The sequence below is a fragment of the Salvia splendens genome, chromosome 3 (assembly GCF_004379255.2).
Source record: "Salvia splendens isolate huo1 chromosome 3, SspV2, whole genome shotgun sequence".
NCBI lineage: Eukaryota > Viridiplantae > Streptophyta > Magnoliopsida > Lamiales > Lamiaceae > Salvia > Salvia splendens.
Genome location: NC_056034.1, coordinates 33,018,063 through 33,042,554, shown reverse-complemented (window position 1 = coordinate 33,042,554; position 24,492 = coordinate 33,018,063). Strand labels below are relative to the sequence as shown.

Sequence of the window (24,492 nt, the reverse complement as noted above, 5' to 3'; positions counted from 1 at the left end):
CTGAGGCGATCTATAATCACCCAGATGGCAGTATTTCCTCGTTGAGATTTTGGCAATCCTGTCACAATATCCATTGCTATCTGCTCCCATTTTCACTCTGGAATCTCGAGAGGCTGCAACTCCCCATAGGGTCGTTGATGTAATGCCTTCACTTGCTGACAAGCCATGCATTTTTCTACAAACGAGGCTATGTTTTTCTTCATGCTATCCCACCAAAATTGCCTCTTCATGTCCTGATACATCTTCGTACTCCCATGATGGGCAGTATAGGGCGTCTCATGAGCTTCCCTCATGATCTCGTTCCTGAGTGCTTCATCGTTGGGTACGCATAGTCTTCCTTCGAAGGTGAGGGCGTTATCCACTTCTTCGCGGTAACTGTCCCCTTTGCCGGTCCTCACTTTGAGACGAGTCTTTTCTAGGGCCTCATCGCGTCTCTAGGCGTCGATGATTCTGACTTTTAAGTCTGGTTCTATGAATAAGGTGGAAATTCTGTTGTCCACCGTTTCCGGGGCTCTTACTATCCCCAGTCGCATCTTGGCGAATTCCCGGATAAGCTCTTCCTCTTGTGTGAGGAAAGTAGTCACTTGAGGTGCAGTTTTTCTGCTCAAGGCATCTGCTACCACGTTGGCTTTGCCTGGGTGGTAATTTATACCACAGTCGTAGTCCTTGACTAATTCTCGCCATCTGGGTTGTCTCATATTTAGATCCTTCTGCTCGAAGAGTATTTGAGACTCTTATGATCTGTGAAAATCTCACATCGAATTCCATAGAGATGATGTCTCCAGATTTTCCAAGCATGCACCACTGCCGTCAATTACAAGTCGTGCGTCGGGTCAGCCCGTGCGGCCTTAGCTGGCGTGATGCATATGCAATCACCTTGCCCTTTTGCATCCGCACGCACTCGAGTCCGACTTTTAATGCATCTGTACACACCACATAGTCGACTCCCGCTTTCGGCACGGCTAGGACTGGCGCTGTGGTCAACTTTTCCTTTAGCAACTGGAAGTTTGCTTCGCATTCTGGGGGTCCAACAGACTTTAACTCCTTTCTTGAGCTATTAAGTCATTGGTCTCGCTATCTTAGAAAATCCTTCAATGAATCTTCAGTAGTATCCTGCCAGTCCTAGAAAACTCCGAATTTCATTGGGCGTCGTTGGTGACTGCCAACATTGCACGGCTTCAACTTTAGCAGGGTCCACTCGGATCCCTTCTACTGTCACTATGTGTCCAAGGTAGATCACTTCGTTAAGTGAGAACTCACACTTGCTAAACTTAGCATAGAGTCTCTCAGCTCTTAAAGTCTCTAAAGTGTCCCTCAAATGATCCTCGTGTTCCTTCTCGTTCTTCGAGTAGATGAGCACATCATCTATAAAGACTAGGACGAACTTGTCCAAGTATGGGTGGAACACGCGGTTCATTAGGTCCATGAACTCAGCTGGAGCGTTCGTAAACCCAAAAGGCATTACAGTAAACTCGTAATGGTCATATCTGGTGTGAAATGATGTCTTAGGTATATCGTCCTGTCGAACTCTCAGCTGATGATAACCCGATCTCAAATCTATCTCCGAGAAGACCCCAGCTCCTCGCAGTTGGTCGAAGAGGTCGTCGATTCTCGGTAAAGGTACTTGTTCTTGAGGGTTAACTTGTTCAACTCTCGACGTTCTATCCTACTTTACGAAGAATTTTGGTGTACCACCTGGTCGCACACTGAGTCTAATAACGCAGGTCTAGTAGTTCTCGTATCTAGATCTTAAGTTCTTCTTATTCCTTAAGCGCCATTCTATATGGTGACTGAGATAATATAACTGATTCAAGTCATTCATTTAGTAATTTATTTCATCTGGCTGATGAAGCCATTTCTAATCTCAGATTTCATCGTCAGATATTGAGTTCTCTAACGCTTGCATCGATCATAATCGTAGTCATTAAGCTGGCATAATGACCTCGTAACCTCTCGCTTAGCTGAGGTAGTCTACTTTCACCGCTTCCAAGATGCTTTTGTTCTTACCGCGATTCTTTGTCATGATCTAGCACACACTTTGTTCTACTCGCATTAACCCTTGAATACTGGATTAGTGCATGTGGAGGTGTTGGCTTCTTTCTCCCAACCCTACTGTCTCCATGCCCTTTTGGTTTGACTGAGCGATTCGTGGTGAAATAATCTAGCATGACTTTCCAAAGTGATCTAGATCTCATGTCTAGATAAACACAAAACTCTATCGACAGCTCATTTATGGGCCGCTTAATTGGGGCGTGGCATATCATAGAATACTTCTTCGCATTTTATTGCCAACGTTTGCCCTTGTTCTATATTATAGGGCTCTAAACCCGTTCTCTTGCGATAACTCTTTAAGGAAAAATTTTGATTTTTTTCCCCTTCATAGTAGGGATGGTGAGGGTAGCGGTGCTATCACGCGTTCCTCTTCCCGAATGTCTCTCCAGCTTTAGCTTTTCCTGGCCACCTCTCAGACGAATCCCTTTTGCTGATGGGATCTGTTTCGCCAAACATAAGCTACGCATGTACTCACATTTTCTCCATGGCTTTGCTTACATAACCATGACTTAGTCTTTGTTCTTGTGGCTTACTTATCCTACTCGAATAAGCATTTCGATCGATTAAACAGTTATATACATATGTATAGGTTTTTACGTCATCGAACGTCATTTAAACCTTGTATATTCCTTGATGTCTCTCTTCTCAAGGCTAGTTACTTCTCTACATAACATAATATTCGATCTTCTACCAACTTGTTACAAGCGGTATGTAAACGTGAAATATTTAACGTTTTGTGCCGTCGGTTATGCGACGCTTCTGGCTGGTGCCTCATCTTCTGCACGTGTCTCAATAGAGACGTATTTATCATGCGTATCTGAAAGGGATTAAGACTGTGTCTTCCCTGCAAATTTTGTGTCAAGAACTCGAAGATTAATCTAATAGTCTTAACTTGGATTAATATTCACACAGAAGAGTATGACTGAAAATTTGAAGGGTTCCTGAATACCCAACTAGACAAGAATAACATCTCTTGTTCAACTCATATGAATTTTCGTCGATAATCGACCTTGAAGGTAATTACTGAGTTCATTCAAAGAACTACGTAGCTCAACTGGTTTCAGATAAACTCATAGAAGCTGAGGCTCACCCCTGGTGGGAGCTAGAAATAATCATGAGATAGGTCATGAAAACTGGATGGAAATGAATTAACTGCAAATTTCCATAGTGAGCTGCCAAATAGGACAGTACAGTTGTCCAATTGAACTGAAAGGATCTGAGCAACAAGGATAGCGGTTCAAACATGTCACTGCCTAAGATGATCAAACGCGAAAATTTAGAAACGTAGGCGATTGCAATGAAGGAACATTGATCATGCTTCAAAGGCATCTTGATATGGAATAACAAAATCACATCATTGATTTCATAGGTTCATTAAGGCAATACACTGAAATGAACTATTCAGAAAAATTAGCTAGGCTAAGCTCGTTAGGGAAAAGTGCAATATGTTTGCCTTAACTTCAAGTTGCAGAAAAATTCCGAGACTAGGAATAATACATGTACTGGAACTGAGGTAGAATAATTCCACCTCTGTAGGGTTTAAAAATAGGGAGGTGAACAAAAGTTCTAGCACCACATGAAATTCCCTGAGGAAAATTGTTTAAGTGTCATGATCATTCTGGAGATCACAAACGTAGCATCGTAAGAATGAAATTTCATTGCATGGGTCCAAGAAATCGGGATATAAATCTCCTATACTATGGCTCAAAAGAGACAACAACAAATAACGATGCTTGAAACATAGGAGTATCCCAAATTTGGGAACTGAAACTGAATCACCGCTTTCGTGAAAAAAAATGAAAGTGGTGTATTTCTTGCAACAATTGTGAGTCAATCACAAGTCTTAAATAGACGAGAGGACATCGTTGTCCAGGAGGTTCAGAGAAGGTCTGAAGAATAAGCTCATTCTGAAGGTCATAGATATAAACAACTTTAGAATTTAAGGTTTATGACCGGAGCTTACACAGTCAAAACTTTACTCTTTATGAACGATGAGTCCAAGGACTGCAGTCCATAAACTGGAAGTTAATCAAATCTTACATAGGAAGAGGAATACTGACATGTTACTTGCGAGTCCAACTAAAGTCTGAATAGACGGGGGTACCGTCCTGTGGGAGGACTCTTAGAAGGAATTTCATTGGGAATCCAAGTAAGTACTATTGATTATAATCATCGGTTCTAGTTATGTGACACTCCCTTGTCTGTTCTTGTGGAGCTCTGACACACTAAACGCGTTCTAGGAAACCACTTGGGCCTGTTACGCCAGCTTAGATCACTTTACTAGATCGCGGGTACGATCTCTTTTCGTGTAGGGACGTATCCCCCGAACAGGATCGAAGGTACACTATTTTCGTTATGACTGGGTCTTTATAAAGACACTGGGAACTTCTTGGTTCATCGTTTAGTATATATGTATATTTATATTTACTATCTGTGTGCTCAAAGGAAATGGACTTCCTTCCATTGCTGTCTATAGGTCGTACGACTGTACTTTCTGGTTCGCTGTTGCTTTCTCGTAATTCCGTAGAATTAGACGCTATCCCAAACTGATGGGTGTTAATTGGTTTCATCGCCCTGGAAGGCGGTAATAAATTCTCATTATACTAGCACTTGGCCGCATATGTCTCACCTACGGTACTTTTCTAAAGCACTCTAGGTTCGCATACATAGTCCACATGACATCTATACATTCATGTCAAGCTCTTTGTACATAAATCACAGATACATTAAGTATATCTCATGCAAAGTATCATCTATCACGTTGCATCTTGCAACCTTTTTCAAATAAACATTTTCGTTCCCATATAGGGCTGTGAAAATTCTTTTCTTTTCCTGAAAATCTCAAAAATTTCATTTCCTTCTCAAATGGAAAATATTTTCTTTCTTTAAAACTCTTTTCTGGACGAGCGGGCGTCGACCCCTGTTTCTGGTGCAGTTGATCGTGTCGAACTGAGGTGTTGGGATCTTGTACTAATCATTCTGTTCACTTCCTAGCCTAGTACTATTGTTCTGGACTGAGGCTTAGAAGGAAGATTCTTGGGTCAGAGCGAAAGAAAGGTGCTCTGATACCACTCTGTCACGACCACATCTCCCTAGTCAAAGAAAGTGTAGCTATATCGCGACTAAAACTTACTGAAACTGTCTCAACTCATCATAAGATGCTTAAATCAAAGGAAACATTCTCTGAAATGTGTTGAGGGTACAAATCATACTGAATCAGAGTAGTTATGGAACAATTGTCTTTGCTAAAAGAAAGTTCTAAATTTGCGCAACGGAAGAGTACCAAGACAGATATAATATGTATGAAGACATACTACACCAGCTATCTTTCTACTTATTTAGTCTTCTGTCCCAACACCTCCTCTACCTCGACCGATCAACCTGCACATTAAGGAAAACAATATGCAGGGCTGAGTACTTGATATACTCAGTGGGCTTATGCCGAAAACTATTTTCTTTTAGTTGTCAGCCAAGCTGAGTGAACGCGGGGTTTTTTTTCTGAAAATAAGTCCCGGTCACTAAAATCTGTTATTTCTTTATGAAAATACACTGCAGTCATTTAAATTTCTGATGATATGCTATATCAAACTGCGTGAATCGGGAATGTGGCTACATTCCACGACCACTGGGCCGGCCAACCTGGCGCTAGCTCACGACCCCCGGACCGGCCAACCTGGCGCTAGCTCATGGTCCATATGTGTACACTAGTTCGAGTAGGATTTACAGACCTACTGGGACCCGAATTCGATTTAACTTGCTTGGCATAGCCAACATATAGGCAATCATAAAACAAAACATGGCATGACAACTCATTCAAATAATCATGTTTTCACATAAAACACGCTTTAAAAGAAAGAAGAGAAAGGCCCACCTCGTTTGCTTAACTCTTTCAAACGGGTACTTCCTGACTTGAGATTACTCGTCGAGCGACGACTTTCCTTTACAAAAATAATATACTTAAATTAGGCTTTAAGTAATTATTTATCTTGCATGTATGCATGCCTAAGCGTGTGCTTATTATTTTACTTCTTGCCATCTAAATTTAGAAGTCTTAAATCTTTAATTAAATTGGCGATCTAATTTATTCTGAATCTGGCCGATCTATTTGGGTATAATAAATTCCCGGATTATTTTCCTTAAGTATTTGAAACACTTTCTGCGACTAATGAAATTCTAATCTAATCATTTACTGAGTACTATTTTGACACAGCTTAAAAATTCTTTTCTTCCGTGGCTTAGGGAATTAATTCCATTACACTTTTGAATTTATCCAAGATAATGGCTTCAACCAAATTAATGGTCCTACTAAATAATTTTTCATGCCCAGAATGTCTATTCCTTAATTAAATCGGCCCAAACATCATTCGACCCATCCTCTTCTTTTTTTTATTCTTTTGGCCCAACTGGCCCAGGTTAATTACATATGGGCAAAGGCCCAAATGCCTCACAATTTCTGATGGCCCAGACTTGAATTAAAAGATAAGGGCCCGAATGAGAAGGCCCAAAATCCAATTCCTTTCACACTATCGGTCCTCTCTCTCTCCTTCTCAATCTCTCCCAAATTCCACAATTCACCACACACCCTATACCGCCTCTCTCTATCTCGTCGACGCCGCCGGAAACAGCCCTGTCACCACCGTCATTCCTGTCATTATCGGCGGTCTCCGCCTCTCTCTCCCGGATTCTACCCCCCATCTTCGATTAATTCACCCCACATCCATACTCTTTTCCCCCAAATCGAGCAAACCCTAATCGAAAGAAGAAGGGGTCCGGATCGGAGGAACGCCACTGTCACACTCGTCCCGCCGCGTCGGCGCCGTTGTTGTAGAGGGAGGAGCGTCGTTCATCCGGTGGAACCGCTCGTTAGCCGCCTCCCGTCGCTTGTACTTCCGTCGTCGTTGTTCACGTTCGACAGAGGGGAGGCGAGCATCTGCTCCCTCTGAGCTCCGGTTCTGGTCGAGCCCCGCCGTCCGTTGACAGCAGCTAAGTCCCCCTCAGCCCCCCCTTCTTTTACACTTTTCTTCTCTTTTAATTAAATTTTGGATAGATTGTGGGATTGGTGATTTTTTTATCCCTTAAACTGTTGTCGACTCTCGTTATGCGATGGTTTTCCTCTGGTTTGGTTCATTAGTGTATGCGACAAGAGGAGATTAATGGTCTTAGCTTGACAGGGAATATTTCCCTGCCATATCGAGCGTGATGCTGTTCTTTCGTTTCTAGTAAGGCTCTAATGGTGCATAAACTGTGTTGTGAGGCATTCATCCCTATTTCTCAGTACATGAATACTACATGATGAACTGATGATACTGTCATTGCTTAAGCTTAAGAGGAAATGAAATCTTACCTCCATCACTTGGCTCAAACTTCAGTCTTCCCTACTGCCCCGGTTCCTTTCACTGCCTCAATCCTTCCCTCTCTTCGACTCACTGTGCGATTGTTTGTGATAATGAGGGAGGAAAGGGGCTGGGATCTATTTATGCTTGTTGCCTAACTGAAAGCCTGAGAAAAGGCTGGTGTGCTTGGCTGACAATGGGTCCTTGGTTGGTTATATGTTGGCTGGCCTTGCAGCATCCTTTTAACTGATTTTGGTGGCACATTGCAGGTGTACTCGGGGTTTATTTATTGCTTTTGTTGGTTTATGGCAGGTGCACCACAATTGACTGATTCTCCATAACAATATGGCAGGTACGAGCTGCAGGGGATCAGCCTTGCAGTGTGCAGCCACTGAGGTGAAATTCTGTTGGCTGACTTGCTTCTCTCGGCCTAGCTCTCACTCACTTTTCTGAAAGGTAATGTCCCTCTTCCCTTCTCAATATATGATGTTAATTTGCATTTTATTCCATGCCTTCCAACTCTTTTTCGTGCGCTTCTGGCAGGAGCAGAGGCTGGCTACCGAGGCTGCCCTTCCTCGCGGTCTCGCCCTCTCGGCTTGTCTGAGATACTGGGGTCGAGACAGCCTAGTGATGAAGATCAACGTAGTTGCTAGGGACCTCGAGTTGTATTAGGGTAGTGCGCCTACAAATTTATTTTCAATTTGTATGCAAAACTTGATACTAGTTGGTGTGTCCTTCTTTGTAACTTACTAGTTTTACTACCCGTGCTATGCACGGGCCATAAAACTTTCAGAGAACTCTAAAATAAATGAATAAAAAAAAATTAGATGATAAAAATGGTATATAATTATGCTTGCTGACAAAGAATAAATATCGAATAAAAAACATTATAAAAAAGGTTTACATGATGTCTAGAACTAAAGACTAAAGTTGTAAACTAACAGAAAAATGTATTAATAATGAGCATCCCTCAATACTTATGACTGTTTTACATTTGCTCAATGTACATATAATCATAAACTGCTATTTCAAAGAATACTATACATAAAAATAAAAATAAATTAATACTCCCTTTGTCCACAGAAAATAGTAATATTAGCTTTGTGGACGGCACAAGTTCTAATGAGAAATTGATAAGGTAAGAGAGATGAGGAGAATAAGTAGGTAAATTATGAAGATGGGAGAAAAAGTGAATATATAAAACCATAAACCATGTATGACTATATCTTACACCCAACAATTACATTAGTACGCTCGAAAATAAAGTGCATATACAAAATGCACAAATACACACAAAGTGACAAATGATAAAAAACACTACACAAACATCTAAATTTAATAGACGTTTTATGAGAGATAGATAACAAAGACACTTCAATAAAAACACACTTGTAAGATGGGGAGGATCCTCTGCTGTGTTATACTCCCTCCGTCCCATGCTACTCGCACTTTTCATTTTAGGCCGTAAATTTGGGATTGATTTTTTTGTGTAATTAAAAAAGAATTTTAGGTGTAATGAGACATCACTTAATAAAAGAGCTCTTAACTTAAACTAACATATTAATTAAATGCATTAATTCTAACTTAAATTATAAATAGTGTAAGGACTTTGTGACGAGCCGAAAAGCAAACGTGCAAGTAGTCCGGGACGGAGGGAGTACTATAACATAACGGGGGTTGCTATGGTTAAACGTAACCACTATCATATGAAAAGCAATAGGATGGTAGAATTTTAAACACGTAGTACTCTAATTCTATTTCTCTCATTGTTTTTTCCCTATTTCTTTCTTTAATTAAATATCCGGTGGGCCAATGCAACTTTTTTATATGGAATAGTCTTACTACCAATAAACTTGTAGAGCTAATTAGAAATAAAAAAATGAAAACAAATTAGAGAAGGTAGTGCTTCTTATTGAATGGTTGTAGAGTTTGATCTTTAAAAGAATTTAGAATCATAGTATAAAGTATCTAAATTGACCAAATGCACATAGTAATAGTTTTTATTATTTAAACTGAAAATATTGAATGGCTTGGTTGATAGTATGAGATAGTAGTAGTTTTTTTTCAAACTTTTTGAAAAAAGTTTCCAATGTTGCAGCGATGAGAATCGTGAGCAACATTGATAAGTTTAAGATTTTTTTTATCAAACTTTAATACTCCATCCGTCCCATAAAAATATATTTACTTTCCATTTTCGTTCGTCGCATAAAAATATGGTCATTTTCATTTATAGAAACTTATCCCAATTTATTACCCATATACACCAAGTTATTTATAACTTATACCACTATTAAAACATTACTTCAACTACTCTTCCCCTCCTCTCATACTTTACAAATTTTATCTTAATTTCCATAGCATATTATATGCCTATATTTTTATTGAACGAAGAGAGTAATGTACATAAATATAATATTTTAAGAATCATAAAAGAGAAATAGGAATCAAAGTTATAAAGAACAAAATCTTATCTCATAAAAGAAATCAAAATCAAATAAATTGTAGCTTTTCATACTACCTTTAGTGTCCACAATCTGATCTCATTACGCAAATTATTTTGTCACAATCTCATCCTATGAATATCATCACCCAAACACTATCATTTTACTTAATTAAAATTTTAACATTTCTTGAATATATGTACAATGCAAGTTTAGAGAATTTGTTTTTCTTTCATCCAAAATAAAATTATAATGAAATTTTATGTAGTTATACTATCTTAATAATAACTTATAAAAAAACTAAATGTCTCAATAAAAAAATAATTAAATTGCAACAAATATTATAATAGTAAGTATCAAATGGATCGTTAACACTATAGGTTTTAATGACTTGGCATAACTTATAATGTATGGCCAAAGACTAAATACATAGTAATTACTTAAATATATAAAATAAAATAAACTCAATTAGAATTATGTATACTAAATTAGAACCTACTAATTTAAGACATAATCGAGCAAAACACCCAAATTGAAACCTTTAAGTATTAAATATATATTTAAATCTGAATATAATACCCAAGTAGTACAATAATACCCATAATAAAGCCCAAAAATTATGGAATACATAAATTAATAAACCCTCATCCTAAAAGTAGTGGCATCCCTTCTCTCTTTCTCCTCTCTCACGCTCGACACCATTTTTGTAGCAACTCTTTTTAGCTCGAAATAGTATAAAGCGCAATACTAAAAAATACAATTTCAACAATTACATGACCAGATTTCTCCGATGGAAAGTGAGTTGGGGAAAGAGATTGGAAGACATGAAAAATGAAGATAAAATATGGTATATTTATAGAGTGGAAACTATGAATAAAAACAAAAATTAAATAAAAAACTATCAAATTTTAGTCTTGGTGTCCGCAATACTTCCTTTGTCAGCGAAGAATTATTATTTTATTTCCTTTTCGCTTCGTCCATATTAATGATCTCATTTTACTCTTTCTGTCTGATATATGCTAACTTAAAACTTTTTTACAAATTTAAAATATTAGTACATTTTGTATGTATGGTGTAATTACCCCTCAGTATAGACTAAAACCTTTAATCATTCATGGACTCACTCTTGAAATTGCAAAGAAGAAATAGAACTCAAAGTCATAAACAAAATTATCTTATCTAGTAGTAGAATAAATTAAAATCAACTCAATTATAATTGTGTACTTTTAGTAATTTAAATATAAATATATTTATAAATTCTATATCTTGAATATAAATATATATTTATAAGTAATTTGAACATATTTGCTTAAACTAATATATTTACATATAAAATTGTATACAATTATACACAGCAACAATTAATGTTATGCAATATTGTTTTTTATAATGACATTAATTTAGTTTCACTTTATATCATTATTTATTGGTGTTTCATAATTACTATTTAGTTTAGCTACATTTAAATTCAATATAAATATAGGAGAATTTCAAAATTTTGAAAAGTAAAAAGAATAGAACTATGAGTAAATAAAAAATTAATTCAAAAAACATACATATTTTATAAAGTCCAATAAATTAAAATTTCAAATTAAAACTTAGCATAAATATAATAATAGAGTACAACACTCAAATTAAAACTCTATTCAATTAAGAAAGATTACTCTAAATTGCATAATTTTATACAATGAAATCAAAATTATACTCCAAAAAGCCCACTAAATATTAAACTAAAGTCCAAACAATGTACGTTAATATTCCTCAAACCCTAAATGCAGCCAACGCCTCCATCTTTCTTCCTCTCTCTCTCTCTCTTTCTCATCTCTAATCGGCGGCGAAATAATCTTTTCGGCCTGAGCACAGCTCCTTCTTCCTCGCAGGATCTCCTTCCACACATCCTCGGCGGTTGTCCGTCTGTTCCGCCGCCTCTCTCGCCACGGTCGCCACCTCACAAATATTCACAAATAGGAACTTACGCAAATATCAACAATCCAATAGTTCATAAGTTTTGAAAAAATATGTAAAAAAACACAAATATTCACAAATAGGAATTTACGCAAATATCAACAATACAATAGTTCATAAGTTTTGAAAAACTTCTTTATAAACAATGGTAACAGTAGAATCACCATTGCCTTCATCTTTACACACCAAAATCTTCAAACCTTCACGACTTGTGACTCTTGATATAGCAACATACAGCTGTCCATGATTGAAAATAGGTTTTCTCAAAAATAATCCAACATGAGAGAGTGATTGACCCTGATTCTTGTTAATGGTCATTGCATACGACACAACCAAATAGAAGGAAAATTAAACTCTTTATGAGGAATATTAAATATTTTAATTAAATAAATATAGCATGAAAATTAAATTATATATTTGTGTTGCCATTTAGTTTATAGATTAATTCAGAGAAGAAATTATTACAATGATGAATAAAATTTTAATTTTAACCCAAATAGAAGGTAAATTAAACTCTTTAGCACCATTCCAATTTTAAACTCTTTAGCACAATTCAAATTTTAACTCAAATAAAAGGCAAAATAAGAATACATAAACTTAATTACAAAGATGAATTTAAATTAAAAAATATTTATACAAAGTCCAATAAATTAATAGTTCAAAATTAAAACCTAATTTTTAAAACATAAATATAATGATATCATCCTCAATTTAATTCTCTTGGATTAAATATAAAATGAGATTTAATTAGTAAGGTCAAAACTAATTAGTTGTTGGTCCAAGTATTAAAATGTCCAACATAAATCAGAGGCCCAAAGGAAATTATTTAATGGCCCAAGTCAATTAAAATTCATGGTCCAAGGAATTAAATTTCATGGCCCCAAATTAATTAAAATTCATAGTCCAAAATTAAAGTTTTAATGGCCTAAATCAATTAACATTCAGTGGCCAAAAACAAACTCCCATCTGTCGCTGCTTCCTCTCTCTCCCTCCCTCATATCTTCTCTCCATTCTTCCCCAAATCCCCAACCCTAGTCTCGCCATCTCTCCCGTCGCGGCGAATCCTTGCTCGCGTTCGGCCGGTGCCGCCGTCGTTATGCACCGGCAACGTTTCCCTCTCTCAATCTCTCTCCGATTTTTTCGTTTTTCCGCCGCCATTTGCCTCCGTCGTCTACGGCGAATCAACGCCAATCGTCCGTCGATCCCTCGCCTTCTCCGTCCTAGAACGGAAAAACCAGGGTCTGGCTTATTGAGGCAGCGGCGTTCCTCTTCATTTCGCGGCTGAGTCGCCGATGAGGCTGAGATGTCGCCTCGGTGGTCGCGACCTCGCCGCCTACGGTAGCCTCAGCGTCGCGTCGAGGCAGCAACCGCCTCCGTCGGCGCTGTCCCCTCTCCAGCGGCTGAACACGCCTTGCCTGGCCACCACGCCGCCACGCGCGCCTACGGCCCTGCACGTCGCTCCACCGCTTGCTTCGCCGGGTTCTTTCCATCCTGCTTCACCTTCCCTGCCGTCTTGTGTGCTCCGACCGATTTTATCTTGGGCAAGTAAAAAGGCAGAAAACATTGAGCCTTAGTGCTTTTTTTTTTGCACAGATCTGTCAAAATAGAGCTTATTTGAATTGAAGTATTGTGATTTGTTTTGTATTGGTATATATAGAGATTTTGCTTCAAGATTGTCATGTACTCCATCCCCATGTCTATACTCTTAGACTGCAAAGCTGCAGCTAGTGTATAAACTTCTTGGTGAAGCCATTTTTTTATTGGACCAATTTTTACTCAATAATATCTGCCTTTTGTTTGGCCAATAAATTGTTTTCCCGCTCAAAAATGTGCCACATTGGCATCCAAAAAACTATCACTTTAGATATTGATAGATTAGCTTGAAATTCTTCATATTGTATATATTGATTTTTATCAAAGAAATAAAAAGCTCTTTCATTCTTCATCAAATTTTTAGTATTTATTTCATAATTCGAGAATCTAGGTCTCGGCTATTACAGCTATGTCATGTTTCGACTAGGCATGATACTTATCATAGTTTCAATTAGTTAAGAAATATATATTGGGTGTTTGGTAGATTAAGATAATTGTGAGTTATCTTATTTAAGTGTTTGGTTCAACAAGTCACAAATAAGGATTAAAATTGTAATTGTCAAAATTATCCTCATGAATAGATTCAAAAAAATTCTTCAATTTGACCCGTGTTTTCTCATCGAAGACTTGTCATCTGTTTTTATTTCTTTCTTCTTCGCCATGCTCTCTTCCTCCGCTAACGGCGGCGCCACCACTTCCACCACAACCATGGGAAACTGCAACGTGTGCATCCAAGCCCCCGACGCGGCTCCCCCGACGCCAACACCCTCCACCCCAAGAGGCAACAAAAAAGCGCGCAAGCGCCACCCAAATCCCTACGCCCAATCCCCGTCGCCGGTGCGCGTGCTGAAGGACTTCATCACGCGCACGAGGATCTCCGACAAGTACATCCTGGGGCGCGAGCTCGGCCGCGGCGAGTTCGGCGTGACCTACCTCTGCACCGACCGCGAGACGCGCGAGGCGCTCGCGTGCAAGTCCATCTCGAAGAAGAACCTGCTCACCGCCGTCGACGTCGAGGACGTCCGCCGCGAGGTCGCCATCATGCCCAGCCTGCCGGACCACTCAGGGAGGGTTTGTCGACGGCATGGTGGTCGGATTCCCGATAAGATATGCTCAAGTCGAAGAATCCCATAGGTGAAAGGATGATGGCGGCGTCACGGCGGGGGACTCTCTCTTTTGGTGGCGGAGGGCAAAGGGTTTATGAATTTAAAACAATTACTATTAATCTGTTTAACTTAGATTAAATGTTGCTACTCTATTAAATTTTTAAATTATGGGTAAAAATATATTTTGCAAAATTAACTAGGTATCCTTGATATGTAATATGCCAAAATGGGTGGTTACATATGTGACTGAAACATAAATTTTTTAATGGGCTTTGTGCGGGCCGGATACAGAACACGGGCTATTAAGTTTATTAACATAGCTACCAAATGCACAAATAAACCCGGATTAATCATCTTATCTAATCGTAACATAGCTACCAAACGGGGCCTAAGAGTTTTAACAAAGTCAGCCCTGACAAACACCTGCTTCCCCTTCAATTTGGCGGCGGAGAAGAATCGCAGCTTGGTGACAACATGGTGCGAGAGGAGGTTGTCGGCGGTGTAGGGTGGTCTTGAGAGAGCCCTGGCGGCAAAGTACTTAATTGGGGATGGCGCCAGCGGTTCAAGAATTTCAGAAACCAGAACCGGCCCAAAACCGCCGGTTCAAATAACATTTAAAAATATATATTTATTATTTATAAAAATCAATTTTTATATATAAAAATCAATTTTCACAAATAAATAAATACAATAATTTCATAATAGCCCATATTTATTTGTTGGGCCTATGATTCTAAGAACCATTCTTTGTTGTTTCTTTTTTATAGAGACATACTTGAATATTTTGTGTTTCATTTTCAATATGAGACCAAATATGTCGAAGTATTTTCTCTTATAACTACATGTTTAGATCATTCATTCATCTTTTTCCAATGTGGGATACAAAACTTTCTTTTGTTTTCGACTTTTCTTTATTTTTTACTACATTTTATTATTCAATAACTTTATCTTTTTTTTTTTGTTGTTATTCATTTTCTAAGACAAATTTATAGATAATAATAGAATCAAATAGAATAGTTCAATTAAATTTGAATGTTGCATGTTAATCATAATTTGTATATTTATAGAATGTGGATGTGTTCAAATAATAATAATAATTGGATTTAAATGTGCTCACTTTTAAGAATTCTAAAAAATCATTCTTGGTTGTTTATCTTTTATAGAGACATCTTTGAATATTTTTTGTTTCACTTTCAATGTGGGACAAAATATGTTGAAGTATTTTCTTTTATAACTACATGTTTAGATCATTCATTCATTTTTTCCAATTGGGGATAGAAAACTTTCTTTTGTTCTCTACTTTTCTTTATTTTTTACTACATTTTATTATTCACTAACTTTATCTTTATTTTTGTTATTATTCTTTTTCTAAGACAAATTTATAGATAATAACAGCATCAACTAAAATAGTTTAATTAAATTTGAATGTTGCATGTTGCTAATAATTTGTATATTTATAGAATGTTGACGTGTTCAAATAATTGGATTTAAATGTAAGTATGTTGCTAATTTTTCATAATATATTGAATAAAATGTGAAAAAACAACAATTAATATAATTGGTATAATAATGATAAAAATAGATAATTAAAGAATGATTTGTTTAGTGGTATAATATAGTTTATATAGTTATATATTAGTAGTAGACTAATAGTATGATTTTGTATAATAGTTGTTATTCTAATAAATGTAGTATAATTTATATAAATAAAATTATTCTTTGTGAATATATTCTTGATAGATAAGAATAAACAATTATTGAGTAATATGATTTGTATATAGATAAATAATTATTCATATTATAGTTATCGCTAGATTAATACAATTTGTATAATAATTATTCTCTTAATGTGTATAATGATATAAACTAATATAAACAAAGATGATGGAGAGGTATCATTTAGTTATAAAAGAGAATCATCCAATACATTCTCTTTCAACCCAAAGGCTCAAGTCCAACATTAAGTATAAATTGTAACTTATAAGTTGTGACTTGTGACTTGTAGACTCGTTGAAATAAACACTTAAACAAGAAGAAAAAAAAAACTGAACCACCGAACCTGCCTGGAACCGGCTGTTTCAGCCAAAAACCGGCAATTTTGAACCGCCCCATGAACTGCCGGTTTTTTTGAATCGGAACCGCCGGAACCATTGGCCGGCCGATTCAGGTTCATGAAAATGTTGAACCGTGAACCGACGGTTTTTGAACTGTTCGGAATCGGCGGTTTTTGAACCGTGTGCATGCCTAGCTCTCTCTCTTCTCTTTATTTTTTTATCCTTGGCAGAAATGCTATAGCCACCCTCTCACTTCTCTCTATATTTTCTGTTTTCTATTGCCGGAAAACACGATAGCCGCCTAACCATCGTCGACTGCTGCCACTCCTTTCACCATACACAATTCATCCGTTCTTGTTCCCAACTTATTCATTGTTAAAGGAGATTAAGGTTGATGCTCATTCTTGTTTTTGGGTAGTGCAACCTATCATTTACTCCCTCTGTCCCATTAGAAGTGAAACGTTTTCCTTTTCGGTCTGTCCCATTAAAAATGAAACGTTTCTAAAAATGGAAACAATACTCTCTCTACTTTTTCTTCTCTCTTACTTTACTCTCTCTTCATTAACTCACAAAACAACACTACATAAAATCCCGTGCCGAAAAGGAAATGTTGCATATTTAATGGGACGGAGGGAGTATTTATAGTGTAAATAAAAATATGAGGAATTTATTCAAAACCCTTCCACTTCCCCACTTACATGATAATAATCCTATAAAACTTTTCACTTCTTTATAACATCAAATATCGATTGTAACTTTGTAACTTATAGACATTTACTCAATTTATTAATATTAGACGGGAGCGGATCCCCTACTCCAAAATTCCTACTCCATTCCTACTCCACCTACTCACAATAAAATAAAATAATATTATAACCATAGGCAATTTTAATAAGTGATGGTTGATTATTTTATTTTATTACGAGTGTGGAGTAGGAGTGGAGCAAGAATTGTAGAGTAGATGATCCGCTCCAATATTAGACTGTCCAGCTTTCTTTCTAGTCTTCTTATTTTGCAATATTTATTACTATATTCAATGAGAGCTGTGAAATTGCCATTGAGATGTACAGATTTATATAAAAAAATGTTGAAATTAAATTACAATTTTTAATTTACAATGACAGTCTTGTATATATGTATGGATATATTTACTTCTGAGATTCACAAAAATTTCCCCTTCTCTCTCACCTCCCTCGAAAAAAAAAAATCTCTATAATCTTTGCGTGTCTTCTCCTACCAATTCCCAACTTTTTTTTTATCAAAAGATGAAGAAATAATAGTAAAGAAACTAACATCTGCAATTTCTTAATCCAATAAATTAGAACAAATCATGTGTAATCAATTGACAATAAGTTTGAAAAAAAATCAACTAAAGGTACAGTAAAAATTCAAACCATTAAACCAGTGCTAGTGCAAACTTGAGTAACTAATTCTTTATATGGACATGGAAGGTTTGAGAGAAATGATCAACAAATGTAACCTCGAAATTTTTAGAAATAGACTGCGGCGTAGAGAGCAGAAAAAAATTGAATAGGTAACTATGAATATAACATGGTAGGCGTATAAATAATAAAGATATCGTGAATCTTAAAATTTAAAGCTTTTACGAGAGAGCAGCGAATTTTTTAAAAAAGAAGATTTAAAGGATGAGGCACTCATTGTCCCTCACAAATTGTCTCTCAGCATATAAATTCCGTACAAACACAAATCAGCTCGTATTTTCTAGAAAATTTCAATTGAAAAAAAACTAAAATTTTATTATTCCATCCGTCTCATAAAACATGTCACACTTCCTTTTTAATTTATCCTAAAAAAAATTATTATATTTCATTTTATAGAAAAAAGTCCATTCTCATATTAATATAAATATATTATTTTCTCTTTTCAACCATTACACAAAATAAAATCTTCTAAAATCTAGCATTAACTTTGAATTTTAAAATTACGAGAAAACAAAATCGAATCATTGGGTGGAAGCTGAAAAGTCCTGCAGAAGTACTCCGTAGAATATAAAGCGAGAGTTGGTAAAACGTGAGTCCTAATTTTAAAGATTATATTTAACTGAATTTGAAAACCCTAATTAATTGAAAATTTACAAATTCGTCGTTCTGTGTTTTTGTGAAGTTGTTCGCTTTGAGGCATTGCTTTCCAATATAGTTAATGGCGTCCGATTACGGAGGGCTTTATCGCCCTCATTCTACTCACATTCTTCACTCCCACACAGTATCGCAACCACAGTGTGTTGGTCAGAATTCTATCCCAATTTCTTTTTTGTTTTCTCAAAATATACTAGTACTAATAGTTATTGAAGAATGTCAATTCTTTGCTGTGTTTATCGAGCGGCGCTGCTCATCAAGATCACGCTTCAACTCTTGGAATGTCTCTTTCTTTTTTCTTCAAGTTAAAAATGGATAATATATTAGATTTTTTGTATATCAATGGAAATCTTGAAAACTATACAGTGGCATTGGGGCTCAAGTATTGAATCTTGCTATCATGCTTTTAAACATCACATCTCCAATTCGTACTTTGTTGTTTGCATTTCATATTCTGGTGATAAATCCTATTCTGTCTCTAGTAAAACAGAAATCTTGGTTGTAATTTGTTTCAAATGGATACATAGGACACGAACAAGGAAGGTTGCATCATCACCATTTACAGCATGATCAACATGGGCTAAGTGCTCGCCTTAACTCTCACCCTCAACCTCAGTTTCATATTCACCCACATCCGCATCCGCATCCTTTGTCTTCAGCTCAGTCCCATGACTTGCATTGGGTGATACAGAGAGAAATCGAGGAGGAGATGCTCAGACACGAGATAATCATGTACAAGATCCTTACAAGGCGCGCCTTGGAGGCTGAGTTAAGGAGGGACCTGATGATGGTTGAAACCTTTCTTAGGAGAGGACACAATGTGCTTCCACTGGCAGAGACGATGGCTGAGGAGAGGTTTCTTGACGAAAGAAGTACGTTGCTCATGCAGAGGCACATGTTGAACGACATGTGTGAGGGTGGACGATCTGAATCCTTACCGTTTCAGAGAGCATCAATTGATGAGAGAATGGGAAGAGACTCAATGGCAAAAGAGTCAGAGGTCAAGCATGTCTTGGAGGTCCGCAACAAAAAGAACGAAATAATTTTAGAGGTCAGTATGCCATTCTCTGCTTATAGTTTTGATTGTTGTGTTTGTAGAGCCTTGAACTTTAATGAAACTTTAATCTAAATTTGTTGTCAAAATATATCAGAAGTATTTTGATTACATAGGTTAGTGGTTTTTGTCTCGATATTTTCTCTGCACGACCCAAATCCTAGGCTATGATATAATTTGGAGCTTGAAATTAGGTGATATAGTGTGGTGTAGGAATTATCTAGTTCCTGGTTCAATGCTGGTAGATGCAGACATCGGGTGGTAATGATATGGAGATAAAATGGAAACAGGGAGAGAGGTGTGGGTAGATAGAAAAAAGAACGAAAATTGGAAAATAAATTATAGGAGTTTTTGAAAGAATTAGAAAAAATTGATAAAATTTTAGAGTACTCTTTTCTTGAATAACTGTACTTTGCAAAGGTACGTCAAAACTTGTGAAATGAAATTTTGCTCTGTCCCGAAACCCAACTAAATCGGTTGAGTATTTGTCTAACTTGTTGTAATATTAGATTATATGTATTCATATTGTAATATTAGATTATATGTATTCATATTGAGAGCTTGGAGGTGATTCTTGATTATTTATATCTGGTTTTCATAAAAATGCTCTGAAATCTCTGTTTAATCTTTTCATTTTTTTTCTTGTCATTCAACTTCTACTTTTTTTCCTATCTCATATAGTTATTTCCATTTTCTCCTATTTTCTGTTTTTTTGTTTTCCAGTCTCCCCAATGTTCTTTCCTTTCCATGCTTTCTCACTTCTTCACATTATTCATTCACTGTGGAATCCTATAGGGATTTCTATATCGATAATAAAATTTTGGATTTCTTCTCAATTCTAAATTTTTGAATTAGCAGAATGACGAATGAAATATATATGGCAGAACTCAGTTATTAAAAGGCCCCATCGTATACTAGTCGATATTCTTTTTTAGCTAAAAATTCTGTAACATCAAATCAACACGTGTAATTTTTCTACAATATTTATGATCAGTATGTTTTGCGAGTATTGCAGGCTAAGCCAGTCGAAAATATAACTGGAGCTAAGAGGGCTAACCCTGGATCGGGCACCAGTGCCCAATCAGATGGCAACTTGAAGAAGCAGAAGAGAGTGAAAGAGGAGTGGAGTTGCACCCTCTGCCAAGTTATTGCAACCAGCGAACATACTCTGAATGAGCACCTTAAGGGAAAGAGGCACCAGACAAAGGTGGCTGCGTTGAAGGCGAACAAATCTATGATAGGGCTTTGTACAAAGCCTATCCAGAGTTCAGGAACATCCAATCAAGTCATAGAAGTGAAACTTACACCCACACCTTTGTCATTTGGTAAGCCCGGCTCTGAGACATATGGGCTGCTGCCGTTGCAGGGAAATCCCAACCCAGACAACTTGAAGAAGGAAGAATCAGTAGTGACTCCAAAAGGAAAACAGAAGGGTGAAGATAAGAAGGAAACATATAAATTTTGGTGTGAGATGTGCCAGGTTGGTGTGCTCACTGAGAAGGTCATGAAAATGCACCAACAGGGTAAAAAACATAAACGTCGTCTTCTTCAAACCAAGTAGTGGAGAAAACAGTTGCAGAAGATCTCACAGCTGTGAAGACAAGTCTCTGGTGATGCTTGCTTGAGTTGAGCTGCTATGGTTCATGTCCAATTAGTCAAATGCTGTTTGCTATGGCGAATCCGTTCCCATTTAACAATATAAGCTGTCTTCTTCTTATTTCTACAGTTTGAGTTTAAGAAACTATAAACAGTCTTCATGTTTGTCCAATTTGTGGGTTGGGAGAATGCGTATTGGGATAACATTTTATAAACAAAGACTTAAAATTACATCAAAATGAGAGGGAAAAGAGCTGAGTCTATTTCATCAAAATCCTATGCAACATGGTAGATTCTATACTAATTGAAGTGAGTTGCTTCCATCATACCAGTCTGTATAGTAGTAACACATAAAACTAGCTACATTGAGGAGATGCATAACCCTACAGTTGAACTTCAAAGCAGTTTGAGACCAGTCAGGCACGTGCACGATTACACATCCATCTGTATCTTGCCTACCAGACTCCTCCCTTCAAACTCTCAGTGCAACGGGATCCTGCCATGATATTTTTCGCTTCCCAGCACGAGACGAGCCCTCCCCTGCATTTCGACAAATGGACAGTTTCAGATCATTTTGCTGCTCTTCGTTTATGCCTCTCATTAAACTTTTCTTGGTGTCATCAAACTTGTTTGCTTCGCCACTACCCTGGAAATCCTCTTCCCCTGTCTGGAAATATCGAGAACAATTAGAATGTGCAGCAAACGAAACTTTTCATAGGTTGAGTGAAAACAACCACCTACCGAGATTTCATTCAGATCAAATATTGGAGCTCGGGTTGGCAATGAAACCTCTCTCTCACTAGGAATAGTCTCGAGGTTCAAATCAAAAGTAGCAGCAGAATTAGAATTCCTAAACATTGCATCATTTGCACCAAATATTCTTTCCTTGGAGTTTCTGTCAAGAGCCGCCACTATGTTTGCTTCTTTGCTGATACGCATTACTCCTTTGTGGTTCAAATCGAAAACCGGAGGTGGAATACCATGTCCCTTCCTGCTGTAAGTTTTTTTCTTGCGAGGCTGATCACTAACTGGAAATGTATCAGGCAGAGCAACTAGTTTCTTCTTCGAGATGGGTTCTGGAGCTAAAGGCAATCTATGCTGACTCGCTTCTTTTCCAATCAGAAGCTGTTGCTTTGTGATTTTAGCACGCTTTAGTAGGTTTGGCGTCTGTACAAGATTTTGTTCTTGTGGTGAATTCACATCCTTCGTCTTCACAAGGTACCTATGCCTTTTCCGTAGAAACCTAATTGTTACATTGTGATAGTGATCAGCGTAACACAAGCGTAGGATACTAAAATAAGATAACAACGAACTTAACTCGCCAAAAGCTAACGCAGTGCAAAAATAGTAAAGTAAGAAACGTATACTGTAGACAAGACATGGACCAAGCCATTGATAGAAACCACCATTTTTTCGAAAACATATACACCACAAGAAAATTTTGGAGGCAAAGGCATACGGTATCGAATCAAATTGCATACCGAACTTCAGCTGCGAGCATCAGCTTTCTGTCTTTCACCATATCCAATTTGCTTCTCATAACATCAGCCTCCTGCAACATCATAAACCTATAAATCAACCTATTCCGCAACTAAAGCAAGTTACGTTCTCTTAAATAAAAAAAATCAGTGAATAACTTAGCTCCTTATTCATTTTATCTATCCACCCAAACAACGAAAAATATACTCCCTCCGTCCCATTAAAAATGAAACGTTTCCTTAAATAAAAACATCATTTCTACTTTTCATCTCTCTTACTTTACTCTCTTCATTAACTCACAAAACGACACCAAATAAAATTCAGTGCCAAAATCCAAATGTTCCATATTTATTGGGACGGGGGAGTATATCTTAACATGAAGAAGAGACACATAGTGTGTCTCATACAATCTCATGAATTGCATTAAAGCTAAAACAGGCCTTCCTTCCTTCAAGATCAGATCTAATAACAAGCCATAGAGATGTAAACACAAGTATACAAATTAAGGGACAAAACAAGAACATCAAGAACCCAAAAAACAAAAAGAAAAACATATATTTCATTCAAGAGTAAGATCACAAAATCAACAAGCATATCAAATATAACATAACAAAGCATCAGATCTCCCAAAAAAGACACCTTTTCGAGCTCGTGATAGTCCTGCATAAGAGCCTGAAACTTGAGCCTAGCCTTGGCGCCGTCAATTCCATACGGATCCAAAACCGCCCCTTTACTCTTCCTAGACATTCGATCACAGAAAAAGCTGCGATCTTGAACAAGATCGGGGGAAATTAATACGAAATTAATATGAAATTAGGCGTGTGGAGGGTATTTGATGTAGAGAGGGGGATGGAAGATTGGTGAAAAGGCAATAAAGAGAGGTGGGTTTGTATGTAGAAAAAGAAAAAAAATGGAAAAGATAGATAGATAGGAGAGGAAATGAGAGAGAAAATTGGGGCGAAGGTTCTTTCTTTGCTTCCTTGTGAAAAAATTCTGACCGAAAAAGCCCACATAATTTGCGCCAAAATAAAAACATTGTTGTTTGAAGTTGATGATGAAGATTGGGACTTTTGGGGTGTTGCAGAAGGGCATTTCTGGCAACCCAACTTATCTCCTTTTTATGTAAGTTAATTTACAGGACTACTTCCCTCCCTCTCTGTTTCTCTCTCTAGAAGAGAATACCTGTTTTATTTTTTTAATTTTAGAGAGAGAGTGTAGCATAGCATGAGATTGATGATGGGAGGGTGCTGAAAAAGCAAGAAAATGGGGATGATTCTGTGTGTATTGCAGTTGTTGGTAGTACTTGGACCTCTGATAGCTGCTTTGATGGCGATGCATTTTTAATTGCGGAATGGACCCAGTCTCTGAAAAGACATTTGTGCCCCTCTTGGCATCTTCCCCGCTTTTCTTGAACCAGTCAAGATACGCATTCATTTCATCGTGTTCCTACTGTACGTGCGGTTCGTAGACTTGAAGGGTATAAGGCCATCCACAACGCTGTTCCTATACCGTTCTTATACCGTTCCTTAAATCACTATTTGAGGGCCCCACTGTACTTTTTTACTCCATTCCTTAACTAAGGAACGGAACCTGCAACCCTCCGTTCCTTAACCGTTCCTTAACCGTTCCTTAAATTACTATTCATTCAATTTCATTTTTTTTATTTCCAACCCAATTCAATTTAAATAAACACACTTTAAAAAACAAACACACTTTATTAAAA

At 37.1% G+C, this 24,492-nt stretch overlaps 2 protein-coding genes across 3 annotated transcripts; one reads left to right on the top strand and one right to left on the bottom strand.

Annotated features, from left to right (window-relative positions):
- Positions 1-18,548: 18,548 nt before the first annotated feature.
- LOC121795714 (S phase cyclin A-associated protein in the endoplasmic reticulum-like) lies at positions 18,549-21,462 on the top strand. 2 transcript variants are annotated; one of them, XM_042194296.1, is made up of 4 exons: positions 18,549-18,575; positions 18,669-18,789; positions 19,168-19,691; positions 20,710-21,462. In XM_042194296.1, the coding sequence occupies exons 2-4, from the start codon at positions 18,705-18,707 to the stop codon at positions 21,253-21,255; spliced, it is 1,155 nt and encodes a 384-aa protein (XP_042050230.1). In that variant the 5' UTR covers positions 18,549-18,575; positions 18,669-18,704; the 3' UTR covers positions 21,256-21,462. The 2 variants fall into 2 exon arrangements, with proteins under 2 accessions (XP_042050230.1, XP_042050229.1); XM_042194295.1 differs by lacking the exon at positions 18,549-18,575 and having other exon boundaries at positions 18,626-18,789.
- Positions 21,463-21,470: 8 nt separating this feature from the next.
- Positions 21,471-24,016, bottom strand: LOC121795715. The gene is made up of 4 exons (XM_042194297.1): positions 23,409-24,016; positions 22,772-22,842; positions 22,032-22,533; positions 21,471-21,957 (listed from the first exon to the last, which is right to left on the bottom strand). Exons 1-4 carry the CDS (start codon positions 23,514-23,516, stop codon positions 21,763-21,765), a joined length of 876 nt encoding a protein of 291 aa, XP_042050231.1. The 5' UTR covers positions 23,517-24,016; the 3' UTR covers positions 21,471-21,762.
- Between the last annotated feature and the right edge of the window lie 476 nt (positions 24,017-24,492).

What these genes read in the sequence shown, in the direction of transcription:
- LOC121795714 (XM_042194296.1), top strand. Translation starts at nt 18,705, where the DNA reads ATGGCGTCCGATTACGGAGGGCTTTATCGCCCTCATTCTACTCACATT. An exon ending in ATCGCAACCACAGTGTGTTG is followed by an intron (nt 18,790 to 19,167) that starts GTCAGAATTCTA and finishes ATGGATACATAG; the next exon opens with GACACGAACAAGGAAGGTTG. An exon ending in AGAACGAAATAATTTTAGAG is followed by an intron (nt 19,692 to 20,709) that starts GTCAGTATGCCA and finishes CGAGTATTGCAG; the next exon opens with GCTAAGCCAGTCGAAAATAT.
- LOC121795715 (XM_042194297.1), bottom strand. Translation starts at nt 23,516, where the DNA reads ATGTCTAGGAAGAGTAAAGGGGCGGTTTTGGATCCGTATGGAATTGAC. An exon ending in ACTATCACGAGCTCGAAAAG is followed by an intron (nt 22,843 to 23,408) that starts GTGTCTTTTTTG and finishes ATGATGTTGCAG; the next exon opens with GAGGCTGATGTTATGAGAAG. An exon ending in ATGCTCGCAGCTGAAGTTCG is followed by an intron (nt 22,534 to 22,771) that starts GTATGCAATTTG and finishes TGTAACAATTAG; the next exon opens with GTTTCTACGGAAAAGGCATA.